Source organism: Guillardia theta (assembly GCF_000315625.1).
Source record: "Guillardia theta CCMP2712 unplaced genomic scaffold GUITHscaffold_34, whole genome shotgun sequence".
Classification (NCBI taxonomy): domain Eukaryota; class Cryptophyceae; order Pyrenomonadales; family Geminigeraceae; genus Guillardia; species Guillardia theta.
Genome location: NW_005434640.1, coordinates 365,484 through 380,160, shown reverse-complemented (window position 1 = coordinate 380,160; position 14,677 = coordinate 365,484). Strand labels below are relative to the sequence as shown.

The following is a 14,677-nucleotide window of genomic DNA, read 5'->3' as shown; positions in this document are numbered from 1 at the left end:
CCCTCCCTCCCTCCCTCCCTCCCTCCCTCCCTCCCTCCCTCCCTCCCTCCCTCCCTCCCTCCCCTCCCTCCCCTCCCTCCCTCCCCTCCCTCCCTCCCTCACTGTTCTCTCAGCATGCACATGCTCTCCTCGCTGTGGACCCGCGGCAGCCTCGCGGCAGCCGTCGCCATAGTCGTGAAGCAGCTGCCATGGATTATCCGCTCATTGTCCAAGGAGGAAGCGGGGTGGGGTGGTCATACTGTAGGGGTACTATAATGTAGGTGTTTGAAAACGTGGGGTAGAGTGAGTCAAATTATTGTTGGTCAATACATGCCTTGTGGGGTGTGTTTTTTCGGGCGGGGGTAGGGTACTTTTGGATTTAGCAATAGGAGGGTGGGTATAGGAGAAGTGGCCCCGGCATGCAGATCCTTGCGCTATCTCTGGCGTTGGGTGGGATCATGGCGGCAACAGCGTCCCCTCTGCCATCATCGTCTCCTCTCCTCTCCTCTCCCCTCTCCTCCCTCTCATCTCCTTCGACGCTCCTTCGTGGATCGAGCCTGCCAGCAGGTGCTATGAAGCTGAACAGGTTACGAGGAGGGGCATGGATCGACAAGAGAACGCCCACGTACTGGCCCTTGCGCCCTGAGGGAGAGATACCAGCAGATGGTTCTGTTGGAGGTCACTACACGTTGGAGGAGATCTGCGCTGTTGGGTCAGGAGGAGTGTACATCGGTGGGTAGAGCATAGAGGAAGAGACTGCGGGTTGACGGAGAATGTCAGGCGAAACGTCTCCCTACACCATGTTCTTCGGGGCGACTCTGCACATTGTACTGGGATGGTAAGTGTTACAAGCAATCGCGTCCTACTTCGGTCTCTTGACGAACTCTTCTTGTCTTTTGAAACCTTCATGTTGTTAACTCTTTCTCTGCAGTCTGTTCATGATATGGATTAATCGACAACCCTGGGTACCCGAGCTCATGTAAACCCAAATGTAAATCATAGACAACGACAAGACAAGAAATAGACAAGACAAGACAAGACAAGACAAGACAAGACAAGACAAAATTTCCTTAATGGATGACTTTGCTTCACTTCAATCCCACTAGATTCTGCTTCATTCAACACTCATGGCCATTCGACAAGCTGCAACTACCCTATCAGGTCCTCGTCAAACTCCCTGCGCGCCCCGCAAGCTGGCGTGCAACGAGTTGAGTGCAGACTTGAAGTTGATGTCCGTCTGATCCTTGAGAAGCTCCTCCACGATGTGCATGAGACGAGCAAGCGCCTTTGTCTGCCCCTCCCTTTGGTTGCCGTCCCCGTCCTCCTCCATCCTGCTAGCCGCGAACCTTGAGTATAGCTCGAGCCACTTGTTGCAGGCAGCGACGGCAGCGATCTGCACGTCACGGAGCTGCGGCCCGTTGACCTCAATGCAGAAGGAGAGACCGTCCATGACGGCACCACTGAGCGACTGCCACATCCCGAGGCTCTCCTCCTCCGACAACTTCTCCGCGATCCTGCGCATCATGCTCACTGCCGCCTGCTTCTCCTCGACCATCACCGAGTGACTGTAGTCTTGCAGCGCCCTGAGCAAGTCGGGAAGCATGGCGCTTGCAAGGTCAAAGTCGACAATCCATGCTGAGACGAGAGTCTCTAGCGCACAAGTCCTCAGCTCTGCGTAAGACTTGGTCTCCATCATAGCGTCGTAGTGCTGCTCCTCTTCCTCGCTTCTTCCCCCAGAGACCGTCTGCCGCACCTCCTCCTCCTTTCTCTCCTGCGGGTTCAGAATCACATCCTTCACTGCCGTGAGAACATCCTGCCAGATGTTCAGGCTGGTCTTCAGCGCCGTGAGCATTCTTGTGCAAGCTCGCAAAGCCTCCAGCCGATATGCTCGCTTCTTTCTCATGCACTCCGCGATCAAGACACGGGCAACATGCGTCCGAGAGAGATCGCCAGCTCCCTCGCCCTCCTTGCTCCATCCCTCCAGCTGGAGCTCAGATCCGTCCCCTCCCTGCTTATCCACGAACAAGTCGATGGCTACGACCGAAGCAGCAATGGCATGCAGCACATTCTCTTTCCCGTCCCAGATCCTCGCTGCCTGGATGTTCTGCACGAGGATTGGGAGCAGCTTTCTCGCGCTCTGTGCCCTGGAGATGTCAGCGACTTGGGCGTGAGGGTTGGAGGACACAAGGAAGACGGAGGCCTTGGCCGTCATCTTCCTGAGCAGCCACGAGGAGGAGGCAAAGCAGAGCTCCACGAACTCGATGATCTCCTCCCCGTACATCCTCAACGCTGTGTGTAACGACCCAACGCTCTCCTCCCAGATCGTCAGGAATTGTGACCGAGATGCCTCGTCCTCGTCCTCCTTCCCCACGATCACCAGCGGAATCACTTTCTGCATGCTAACGCTCGAACTGTCTCTGGCCTGAAGTACCAGCTCCTTGAGAGCCACTCCGATCGTCGCTCGCAGCGCGGCATCGTCCATCCCCTTGTCCACGTACATCTTCCTCATGTTGAGAACGAACTCTTCGATGTTGTTCTCTTTCGACACGCCTGCCACCCTCGCTGCGGCACTTGCCATGGCCTGCCGAACTACCGTGCTGCACGAGAAGTGAATGATGGAGAGCAGGAGTTGTGAACGCATCTACCTGCGGTCGGAGAAGGCAGAGCACAGAGCTCTGAGCAACCTGCTAGAGTGCTTCCGGAGAACCGCTGGGACCTCCTGCTGGATGAGACAGAGTTGGCTCACAAACTTAGCGACGCCGCAGCGGGTGGGAAGGCCGACGCCATGCTGAATGACGTGGACGAGCTTCGGGATCGTTTCCTCGGCAGCCTCTCCGTTCATGTACCGCACGCACATGTCAAGCGTGTCTGCCATGGGAGAGTTGCGAGAGGCGGAGAGCCGTGCGCGCTCGACTGTCTGCTTGTCAACCAGTCAATGAATGAAGCGTGTGCGGTGAAGAGTGACCTCTCCAGCCACGTCGAATTTCTCCGCATTCAGTTGCAAGTATGTGTTCATCTACTCATCCATCATCCTCTCCTCCCTTGGAAGCATCCCCTCCCCTCCTTGCTCACCTGCGGCTCCAGCGAGGACAAGCTCTCCAGCAGCACCAGCGAGAGCTCGGGGATGAACGGGCGCAAACTTGTTCCAGCATGTTTGGTGAACTTGACCAGCTGGGAGATGCTCAATGCGCGAACTTCACTGGCCGAGCTGTTTGACACATCATAACTTGAGGAATGGAACAGAATGCACTGACCTTGAGATTCCTTCCTTGAGTAGGAACGGAAGGATCAGTCCCAACACCTGGACATCACGTACGTTTCAGCCTCAGGTCGTTGCATTGTAAAGAGAAATTTGGATATCGAGCGGTCATTGGTACAGGTTTAAAACCGCCGCAAAGTTCACAAAACAAATTTCACACTCAATCACACGAAGGAATCTCTCAGCTGATGCGCGCATCTACCTTGCCGGCGACGCTCTCGCCGCTCTGAGAGGGATCGGCGAGTCGGGAGGCAAGGCCGAAGACCGACCGGTTGAAGCTCGCTCCTGCTATCCTCACCGTCTCCTTCACGTCGTCCACGGCCCTCAAGCTCATGCGGTACATCTCCACCTACATCCCTCGTTCACTTTCTACCCAAGTCATAAGGGCACCAGACCAGATTCGTCTCGATCTGCTCGAACTTCCTTTTGGCAAGAATGTCCGCAAGTGCCAGACAAGACGCCTGCCGTACCCTCCACTAGATGGGTCTGAGATTCAGCAATTCGCAACGGCGATGGGTTGCAGCATGGTAGGTAGAGGAGGAGCAGGAGGAGGAATAGGACTAGGAAACAGCCACAGAAGTGAGGGCGAGAATACCAGACGAGAGCCAACAGAAGGAATGAGATCAGCCAGGATGTCTTGTAGATACGCTTCCTTGGCCTTCTCAGAATCCTCAACAACGACCAGCCAGAGGTTCGTCATCGCTTCTTGGATCTTCTCGTTGGGATCAAACTGGATGGTTGAATCAGCTCGTTCTGTAAATGCAGGATTATCCATCCTTTTCAACCTGGTATCTGTAGAGTTTGGGGATCAGCTTTGGAAGGTGCGGCTTCAGCCTGTCTGTTGCCTGATTGATAGTCATGGACATGGCAGATTCTCAGCATTGGTCACCTTGGATGCTATGGAGGAGAAGCCAAAAGCAGCTCCTCTCTTGGAGTTCCACATCTGAACAGAGAAATGGATAGGTGAGATCAACGGGTATGCGCAGAGGCATCGACAAGGCAAAAGCATCGACAAACAAGACTCGTATGCCCTGACCTTCTGATGTCCTGAAAGGTTGAGGAACCTGTAGATAAGCTCTGGCTGGAAGGAACCATGTGAGAGTTGAACAACAGGGCGAGGGAAGGAGTCAAAAATCAAATTCCGACCTGCCCCAACTCGTTTGCGACTGTACAAAGTTCCTTGTAGGTAGTCAAGCTGCCGGAGGCATCATCAAGGAGCCGAGGATCGAGAAGATAGGGGAAGCAGTGGATGAAAGTTCCACATCGGTGGAGATCAAGTGAGCGTCAGGTGTGCCAGGGGCAGAAAGGTGGACAGAAAGAACGCATCAAGTGAAGATACCTTCCTTCTCCCAGTGCCTTATCATCAATCTGTTGCAGTCAACTCTTTCATCTCCTTCGTACATCCCTTCCTCTCAACAGTACCTTGATCTGTCCCTCCTCAAAAATCGGATCGTCTGTCGAGTTGTTTGTCTACCAAGAAGCATAAAATTCAATTCAGAACACTCTGTAGAGGCAGACCGACCTGCTTCTGAGCTGTCTTCCCTCCCATCAGAGTCTTAGCGAGCGTCGAGACAAGCTCGTCCTTGACTTTGTCGTCTGTACACATGTCGTAGCAAAGCGCCAGTCCCTTCGACGCGATCTCCTGAACAACATCTGATCGCTCCTGTCCAAGGGGAAAGTGAGGAGAGGATGTTAGGAGGTGACGCCGACGGCAAGAGGAGGAGGTCGGGGCAGCGATTTGAACATCGCAACACAAGGATAGGAATGAGCCTCTGCATTGCAGACGATTCGACAAGATGCTGTACCTGTAGAAGGAGGGTAAAGGATTGTTGGATTTGCGAGAGGTGCTGTTGAACTGTTGGATGATCTGCACAATATCGCAATATACACAACAGCCAACAAGCTCCTGCTTCGCGGACCTGGAAACGGATACAACCAATCAAAAAAGTGCAACCACGAGAGGAAGGAAGGGAGGAAGGAAGAGAAAAAGGGAAGAAAGAGGCTAGACGTTGCATAGAAGGATATTGGCTTACATGCGCCTTTCCATCGGAGAGAACCTTCTGAAAGAGATGCTTCAAGATGTCTTGAAGGAGCTGAACGTCTGTCTCTTCGTTGCTGGACTTCCACCTTTTCATCTGTATCTCCGCATCTCCATTCTCATCCTGAAGGACAAAGGAGACGGAGAGAAGGAGAGAGTTGTCATGAATAGCTGGGAAGGTAGTTACAACTTCGTTACCTGATAGGCAGGAGGGTTCCTGAGCTGAGAGAGAAGGACCTCCGAAGTAAATTTCCTTCCACCTCCGCAGCAAGCAAGAGCCTCTCCAACACAGAGGTGGAACTCCTCCGACCGTTTGACGTCTGTCGTGCTGTACAGACTGGATCGGCAGCAATCTTCCAGCAATGTATTAATCGCACGCAATGCTGAGTTCAATCGCTCACCCAAGACCGCTGCCGTCCTGCTTGCTAGACAGATGCAACCTAGTGCAATCGCTGCTGCTTCGTTTTCATTCCCCTTCGTCTCTTTCCTCGCCGCCAGCTCGCCCAGAGTCCGCATCATCTGCATCATAGAAAACTCTTTCGACTTTTCATCTTCTGTTTTTGAAGCCTCAGACATGTCGACATCTTCTCCTTCTGTGCCCATGAGCCTGGCCAGGTTGATCTCCATGAAGATCACGGACATGGATCGACAGATAATACTGACCATCTGTTAGGCGACTGTGTCAGAGGGGAACAAGAGGAGAAGAGAAACAGCCAGGTGATACGGAGGAGGAGGAAGGGGAGCAGGGGCAGGAGCAGGCAAATTGGGAGGGGAGGAATACGATGAAGTTTGATAAGACACGAAAGATTCACGACGACAACTCTACCTGCGGGTTCGTGTCTTTCAAATGAGAGGAGAGAAATTTCAAACTTTGAAACAGAAAGTCCTTCGAGAGCTGCTCAACAAATTTGTCTCCACCCCTGCCCAATGCGTATCCGATCACGAGAACAGCTCCCATCCTCTTGTCCACTGGATTCTCATCGCCAGCACATGTCAGCATCTTCTTCATCACTTGCTCTGTCGCCTATCATGTCAGCTCTCTCCCTGCCGTCTTGTTCTCTTTCACCTGCCTCAGACGGGCTCAACCTTGCCACGAATTCACCATAGAGAGAAGAAGCGAGTTCACGAGTCTCCGACTTATGACAGAATACGAAAGACTGCAGGAGTATTGTGTAAGGTGAGAAGCTCCAGGAGTAAACGTAACTTTCCATCCTCGTTCTCCTTCCTCCTCCTGAACTCCCTCCTCCCCTCGTCTGCCCCTCACTATTTTTCTCGTCTGCTTTCACCTTAATGGGAACTTTTGCAAATTTCTATTCTCCTCCTCTCCCGTCCCTTCTTACAATCGTCTCATTTTTTTACCTCGAGCCACGGCAGTCTTCCAACATACTTGTTCGCAACTACATCTGGCCGTGCAGCGAGCAGGTCTATGAGCGCAATGAAGCAATCTCTTGCTCTCTCTGCCTCCCCCACGGCTCCTCGTTGGTCACTGCCAAGCGCACTGCTGAGGGCAACCTCGATGATAGAGTTGAATCTTTCCGCAGCTCGTGTCTGAAGTGAGATGTCAAAAGACCGTCGCCTCGTGGTTTGGTAGAATCATGGGGTGAACGGAGGATAAAAATGCTACAAAGAAATACTTGCCTTACTGTCTTGCATTGTATCTTTATCTCCTTCGCTCTTAAGTTGTGAAGGTTTCAAATAATCCGATCTTTGCATGCTTCCATTGAGCTTGCAGTGATGGACAAGGCATCGGTTGCAGAAAGAGACTACTGAAACTTTGACGATTGTGCTTGTTGACTCAAATGCCTGTCTCTGCTTGTCAAGGATGGGACAGGTAAAGGACCAGCAGGGCCTCACCTTGAACGGCTTGTCCTCGAAGAGATAGTCAAGGAATTCTTCGAGAGTCGGGTAACGCTGCTGCTCCTTCACCGCACGGAGCTCTTCTTGGATGCTGGAGATCAGGGACTCTGCCGTTCGGCTCGGCTCTGCGCTCCTTTCCAGAAGAATTCCCTTGAGGGCTTCTTCCCTCACCTCGATCTTCGCGTCGTCGACCCCGCTCAAGCAGATCAGCCGCGCTCTCACGTCATGGAATGGGAAGAGAACGCGTGCCCAGTAGACCGCAGAGAAGCGCGCCTGGATGGGTAGAGAGTTGAGATTGGGAAGAGAAAGAGAAACAAGGATGAAGTAGGAAGAAGGGAGAGAAGAGGAAAGACTGATTCCTCATGATTTCTACCTGATGGGTGGCGCTGGTAGCGGTATGGATGAGGAGTTGCATTATGCGATCTTTCCTCTGCTCGTCAATGTTCCTGTATGCGTTAACACTGCAAGTGCCTCAGGACAAGGAGGAAACGACAAATGAACTGACCTTAAGGACAATGCCTCTTGCACGGAAACGCGAATCTCCTGCTCGATCCTTGATCAACAGCAGCAGAAGAAGCAGCAAGAGCAGCAAGAGCAGCAAGAGCAGCAAGAGCAGCAAGAGCAGCAAGAGCAGCAAGAGCAGCGGTATCAAGACAAGCCACAGAATACGCATACAGCTCACCGGAGGTTCAGTGGAAAGGGCAAGGAAGAGATTTTCAGCAATAGATACATCTTCTGAGATCAACTTTGGAGCTCTGGAGGCAAGCTGGAGAAGGCACGGGAGGAAGCAAATAGGTACAGAGCGCCACAGGACGAGGACGAGATGAGAGAAGAGGAATAGGTCAGAGTCTTAACGAAACCAGGAGAAAGGCACAACCTGTCCAATGGCAGAATACGTGTATCCTCGTAGCTGTACAGTTGTGGCATCCTAGTGGAAATGAGATGATTGAGATGAGAACACTTTGGAGGAGAGGTCACCGTGCCAACGACGCTCGTCAGAAACTTTGTCAGGCCAGACAGCAAAACAGGAACAATCGGCTGTAAGAGATACGAGACGTCAGAACATCAGATTGATCCCATGAACTGGATCCAAAGGCCGGTAACTCTCACTGTTTCCGTTACCTGAAAGATGTCGTCTCTTGATTTTGCCATCGTCCAGATGCAAAGTTGCATCGTAGCCTGCGGGTACCCAAGTTGAGTCCTCTACTTGGTCCTTATCTGTGTTCCGATACCTGCTTCAACTTTGCTGTTGAGTCCTGGCCATACAAACCATTGAAAATTGCCTGAGAAAAATCAAAACAGATGAAAACAATCCTTATGTTACACTTGTATAGCTGAAGGGAATGAGTTTGCCGCAAGGACTGATCGGCAGAGGAAGGGAAGAACTGCACGACAAGCGATCAGCTAGTTGCTGAGCAATTATGCGAAGAAACGTCTCGTGGTGATTTGTAATGAGGAGAGAAAAAAAAGAATGGACAGAGGGACCGAAGAAGAGAATGAATGGAAGAGATGGGGCTGACAACGGAAGGCAGTGGGAGCAACAGGACTGAGAAACAAGACAAGAGTAAAGCACAAGGAGTTACAAGCACGAAGAGAGGGCAAGGGTAGAGTAATCAGAATCAGTACTCGAAACTCTCGTGGGAACGTCCACAGGTTTCCTGTCAATCGTCTTTGCATCAGACTTCTTCGTCCCTAGCAGAAGTTTGTACAAGTCCTGCAGTCATGTGAGCACCCGGTGAGATAGAGAAGAAGAGAAGAAAAATAACCTTCACAAGATCTGGATCTTCAAAGTTCGATCTCTGAGATTTTGCTCGCAGTAGCTCCTCACCCATTCTTCGCACATCTGATGCAATAGTTGGTGTCCATAAGGCATCGCGAAAGGCAATCTACCATGGTGAGAACCGCACGTGGCTACGACAGCCAGCGAGAGCATCTTCTCGTGCGGAATTATCTTCTCCTGCGTGACAAATCAGGGATAGCAGATATCACTGCATATCAGCGAGAGGAACCAATTGAAGCAGAGCTTGCAGGATTGGAACCTTGCGATCCATCAAGTACTTTTCCTTCTCCTTCCAGCAGCATTCAGAGGTTGCTATCAATTTTCCATCATCATCACCTGTTTGGATTGAATTTTGCTCGTGATGAAAGTCAAAGATCCTTCGGAGAGCCCAGGAGGGCATTCGACGACAGGAGTGGAATCGCTTGCCGTCGCCTCTTTGCTCGCTTTCATAGGGAGATACAGGAGAACATCCAGCAAAAAGTTGCGGAAAACATCAACATCATCCTTTCCAACGTTTGAGCTGATCTCCTCCCATGAAGATCCGGTTTTGCTTCCAACCTGGAACATTGAGCTCAATCACAAGCTGATCTCCCGAAGAAGGGGCGTTACAAGTTCGATGGCAGATAGGATCATCTGTAGAAATAAAACTTGATGCCTGCACAGAATGAGCCGGAAGATGTATAAAAGTTAGGCATCACTGTTCGATCTGTTTGCTGATTCCTGGGAGAAGCTTGAGAACCATTTGAGCTTGAGTGGAGGCATCAGCACGCTTTTGACAGCAAGGACAGGAGAGGGCGACGCAAAGCATCAAAGTTAGAATCATCTTTTACATAGAAGCAGGCTCACTGTCCAGCCGAGCTCGATGAAGAACAAGGCAATGTTCTTTTCGTATGCCGACGACTCGGGTTGTGAAAACACCTGGTAAGTGAGAGATCAACGGTCACCAACAGGACTCGTCTTCCTCCACCTCAAGAAGAGACGCGACAGGAAGCTTGACAGACGAGGACTTGAGCCTGTTGGTCAAGTTCTTGACGACTTCAAGCGCCTTGGGTCTTGTTGCTTCTGCTCGGAGGTGGAACAGGACCCGGCATATCATCTGCACACGCATTCATGCATGGCGCAGAGTGCGAACACAACAGGACATTCACCTTCTCCGTGATAGAAGCAAGTTGGTCATCCTCTCGCGCTGGACCAGCACAAATGAGATGTACAAACTCGTGCTCCAGATCGCAATACCATCAATAAGTGCCCAAGTGCACGACTCGAGGAATTTAATGGCATTGGCGGCGCTTTCGGCCTTGGATGAGGTATCAGCATGGGGTTTTGAGCTTCACCGAGACAGTTTAAGGGAAGACATGAACTCGTGGGATAAGATAAGACCACCGAGAAGGAAGAAACAGGAAGAAACAGGGAAGTTCAAACACAACCAAAGTTCGCAAGTGGGCATGATTCCACTGCGTTGACGTGCATGTGCACAAGAGGCAGTCAAACGGACGAGGACGAGGACGAGGACATACGGAGGGTGAAGGGTGATGATTCGGGGAGGGAGGTTGAGGGCGACAAGGAGGATGAGGAGGCGCTGCCATGAGACGAGTTTGTGGTTACCGCCATTGCCAGGATTTTGTGTTCCTAGTGCCAGCAGGGCAGACAAAGGCATATAGTGGGAAGGTTCTAATTACAAGACGATGTCTTTTCTCGCAGTGCATGACTGAGGGGGGCGCGCAGGATGGTGGACCCAGTGGACACGGTACGGTACCAGGTACGGTACTGCCGGTACCGATTGTAGTACACTAAGTTGCTGTATCATGAATAGCGATATTTCAACTTAGTAGCAGGCTAGTACATCTCAACAGTACCGTGTACAGTCTGCAGTACCTGCTACGGTAGTACTGCCCTTGCCCCGCTGCCCCGGTACAAGTTGAGCTCCCACCAAAACCATTTCCTAGCTGCCTCATCACCGGTGATACTCTTGTATCGACCGACGGGTCCCTAGTTTATGAGTACCCCTACCCTATCATCTAGACGATAGAACCTACCCATTTAACGCACTGGTATGGACCCTACCCCCACTGAGCAGATCGATCAAGTCACCAACTGTACCACCGAAGTGAGCCCCTAGCTAGCAGATTGACGGCCCCACTGGCGTACATCTTACCGCAGCATCGCTGTTCGCATCCTTCTGAAATGCCATGGGCTGATCGCCATGAGCCTCTCAAAGACGAACCAGATGATGACAAGAGATCTTTGAAGAAGAACAGACGACAAGAAGGTGAGTAAACGTTTGCTCTCTAATTGACATGTCGTTGACTCACGAATATCGATTTTAGAACCATATGCTGATACCCCATCCCACGAACACAGAAGGACCACCCATGTCAAGAGACAGAAAAGTGAGTTGTATGTTTCCAGTCCAGAATGTTCAAGAAGTGCACAACGCCAGAACGACAAAGGGGCATCGAGAAACAACATGGCAGCTTCCATCATCAAGCGTGAATCCGTACAATCAGATCATGCCGTCTCAGCTTTCAGCTGGTCTAGACCATCTCTCGGCCAAGCAGTGGAAGACTATTCTGAGAGTGAGAGTGAAGAACCTGACTCACTATCGGGGCTACTCGAGATGAAATTGTCTGGAGATGAAGACAAGATCCGATCGAGTATATCTAACATCTTGCAACAGTTGTCTGAAAGCCTCCTCCCTGACAAGGCCGCGCTGGAGGGAAAACGCAATGTGGTGATTGTCGGAGTCACGGGGAGCGGAAAGAGCACACTCACAAACAGCTTGGCTGGATGTCAACTCAGACTTGTGACTGAAGAAGACACTCACATTGATATGATGAACGCTGGAAGCTCTCTCTGTGTTGTTCCTGTAAGCGAAGGCGGGCCGATGGATTCAGTCACTGATATCGGATTCAAGTTCAACACCTCAGAAACGCAGCTGCTGCATCCTATCGTTCTCAATGGAATTCCGATCACGTTGTGGGATGCTCCTGGTTTTGAGGACACAAACGGATCCGAAGTGAACATTGCCAACGCTGTTAATCTCTGCAAACTGCTCACATGGTCTAGAGGAGGAGGACTAGCGATGGTCCTGGTTCTCGATGCAAAATCACTGTTTTCAAGTCGAGGATCCATCATCAAGGACACGATTAAGGTTTTGCTGAAACTTTTCGGAGAGGAGCGATGGGTGCAAGCCGACATTAAAAGCATCTTATGCTGCGTGACCAAGGCAGCTTCAGAACTCAAGCCTCTCCATGTTCTTAGGAACTGTCTTGTCAATATGATGAAAGATGCGGGGTTGCATCTTGATGGAAACCAAGACATCATTCAGATCTACGACCCTCTCAACCGACATCCCGAAGGAATGTCGCGTGAAGCCTTGATCAACAGGCTGTTAAACATGCCACCTGTCAGTGTGCGAGAAGACGTGTTCCGACCTCCTTTGAACCAAGACGATATCTACCTCCTGTCAAGAATCGGTTTCGTCTTTCGCTATGATATCTCCAAGGCTCTGCGTGCTGGAGATCTAGCGGAAGTGATGAATCTCCTCGACAAGCTGAAAAACTTTCAAGTCATCAAGACTCCAGTGATAGACGAGAGCATGGACAATATAACCAAGCAGATCAAGGACATCTTTCACATGTGGGAATTAGCCATCAACTCATGGAAAACAGACTTTTCAAGAAAAGCAAGGCGCTGTCTTAGAAAGTATCTCATCATTATGGAAAAAGCCAAGGAGCTTGAGGGTGCAATGGAGGGTTTGACTGGCCTCAGAGCTTGTTTTGCGAGATCTGAGTCGCAAATACGACAAGAGGAAATGAACCAGCAGAAAAGAGAGCAGACCCAGGTGAGATTTGACCTCGAGACTTGTTTCCTGCAAGTTAAATCTCATGTCTGCGACTTGGCTCAAAAGCAACCGAACAAGTTCTATCCGCGAGAATCAGATACTACATTGGAGACATTCTTAGATGAATTCTCGAGTTTTCCACAATGTCAAACCTTGTCAAATCACTTGGAGGAGGCCAAAAAGCTGCAAGCGATGAGGCAAAGCAAGAGGTATTTCTTGTTTGGCGATCAGCTTCCCCTAGACGGGATCATTGGGACGTTTTCACAAAACATTGTCTCTCTGTTCAAAGAGCAAGTTGAGGATTGCAGGAAAGTCACTCTAGCTCGAAACTTTGACATCGCGCTGAGGGCCCTACGAGACGAGGCCTTGCAGGTGGTAGAGAGGGAGTTCGACATCTTCAGTGACAAAACGTTGGAGGTCCAAGATACTCCTCAGGTCAAATCTCTCTGAAAATTGCTGAAATATGATTAGAGTAACTCTTCAATTGGCAGGTCAAGGCATTCCAAACCCTGGGAGTTTGGGAAATTCTGTCCGTATTTCAATCTGAATATCCTGAACTGCATGACGAAAAATCCAGAGAATTACAGAAAATTTACAAGAAAATCTATCTGAAGGCGGTGAAGCAAAAACTGAACAAAATCGAAGAAAGGTTGGAGGAGTATTACAACAAGTTCTACACTTCAGAGCAACAAGATCTCCACCAAAAAGAGACCGCTCTTGTTCCAGAAGAAAATTTTCCAGAATATTTGCACAACAAAATGTCCATGGATTCGATGTACAGTACATCATGGCAATTTATCGAAACGAAAAGTGATTTGCAGGATGGAAGATCGTTACAGCAATCCTTGAAGCAACGTGAGAAAACAATGATCAGAGATCTCTGTTCTGTTGCCCAAGGCTGTGTTGCCAAGCTTAACAGACAGAAAGCTGATATAGATGAACGAGTTGCAGCAAATATTGAGAAACTCAAACGAGATTCTCAAGAGATCGTGAAATCTTCGTTTGAAGCAATCATCAATATTCTTCACTATCCCATGGACTTGAAGGAATTGAAGAAACTTCGCGAGTGCAATTTCAATGGAAGTGTTGTGACAGAGCTGATGAGCCTGCTTGATCAGCTTGAGAGGATCGACAAGTCCAAGTACGACATCAGTATGAATGAAATCAACGAGTTCTTGGAAAAACTCTTTGCCCGCGCTACAGCACAACAAGTCATCTCAAAGATTACAGAAGGCTATGAAAAAGTCAAAGAGACCATGATGCTAGACATGCAGGAATGGGCTGAAAAGATCATGGCAAAGAAGTCAATGGTAGAGAAGGAGCTCGTCAAAGGTGTGGTCAAGCATGACCAAAAGATGAGCACGCTGAACAAACTTAGATATATTCCTGGCATTACTGTTGAGATCAAGAAGTTGACCGGCTTGAAGACAGAGCTTACTTCAAAGTTGATAGAAGCGGCTGAATCATTTCTGAAAGAGCAAAAGAGTGGTCGCAGGCTGCAAAGATTTGAATTTAGCTCAATCATGGAAAGGCTGAAATCCTCTCAGTCTGAAATTGTTGCAGACCGTTTTGCTTATATTCTTAGCAATCCACCAAGGCTTGGAGATTTGAGCTGCTTGAAGCAATATGGCTTTTCTCAAACTCCCGTCAGTCAACTGAGGGAATTACTACAAGGACTCAAATCCAAAGACTCTCAACTATACGACGACATCTTTGAAGAGGTCAACGAATTCTTGCAGAATTTGACAGCAAATTCCAAGATTCAAGAAATTCGATGCAAAATGCAGCAGGAGCTGAAGAATTTTGAACAAGAATTTCAGAAGGACAAGGGAAACATTGCTCGTGAGATCCTGAGATCAGGCGATGACTATCTTGAACAACTCCTACATCACAAGACGTCTGCGGTGTATGCCGAGTGCA

At 50.0% G+C, this 14,677-nt stretch overlaps 1 protein-coding gene across 1 annotated transcript; it reads right to left on the bottom strand.

The window, feature by feature from the left end:
- Window positions 1–1,147: 1,147 nt before the first annotated feature.
- On the bottom strand, window positions 1,148–10,021 carry GUITHDRAFT_163218 (hypothetical protein; the record flags this gene model as incomplete). Its single annotated transcript, XM_005832558.1, has 35 exons — window positions 1,148–2,576; window positions 2,625–2,896; window positions 2,945–2,995; window positions 3,052–3,187; window positions 3,234–3,280; window positions 3,441–3,587; window positions 3,634–3,699; window positions 3,834–3,968; window positions 4,024–4,083; window positions 4,128–4,181; window positions 4,275–4,319; window positions 4,385–4,433; window positions 4,578–4,606; window positions 4,661–4,708; window positions 4,761–4,880; window positions 5,044–5,157; window positions 5,272–5,400; window positions 5,475–5,942; window positions 6,103–6,293; window positions 6,343–6,433; window positions 6,636–6,824; window positions 7,131–7,406; window positions 7,507–7,594; window positions 7,816–7,868; window positions 8,011–8,061; window positions 8,112–8,171; window positions 8,256–8,312; window positions 8,366–8,416; window positions 8,779–8,847; window positions 8,900–8,976; window positions 9,024–9,090; window positions 9,173–9,202; window positions 9,250–9,471; window positions 9,760–9,831; window positions 9,881–10,021. The coding sequence occupies 35 exons, from the start codon at window positions 10,019–10,021 to the stop codon at window positions 1,148–1,150; spliced, it is 5,184 nt and encodes a 1,727-aa protein (XP_005832615.1).
- Window positions 10,022–14,677: the final 4,656 nt, after the last annotated feature.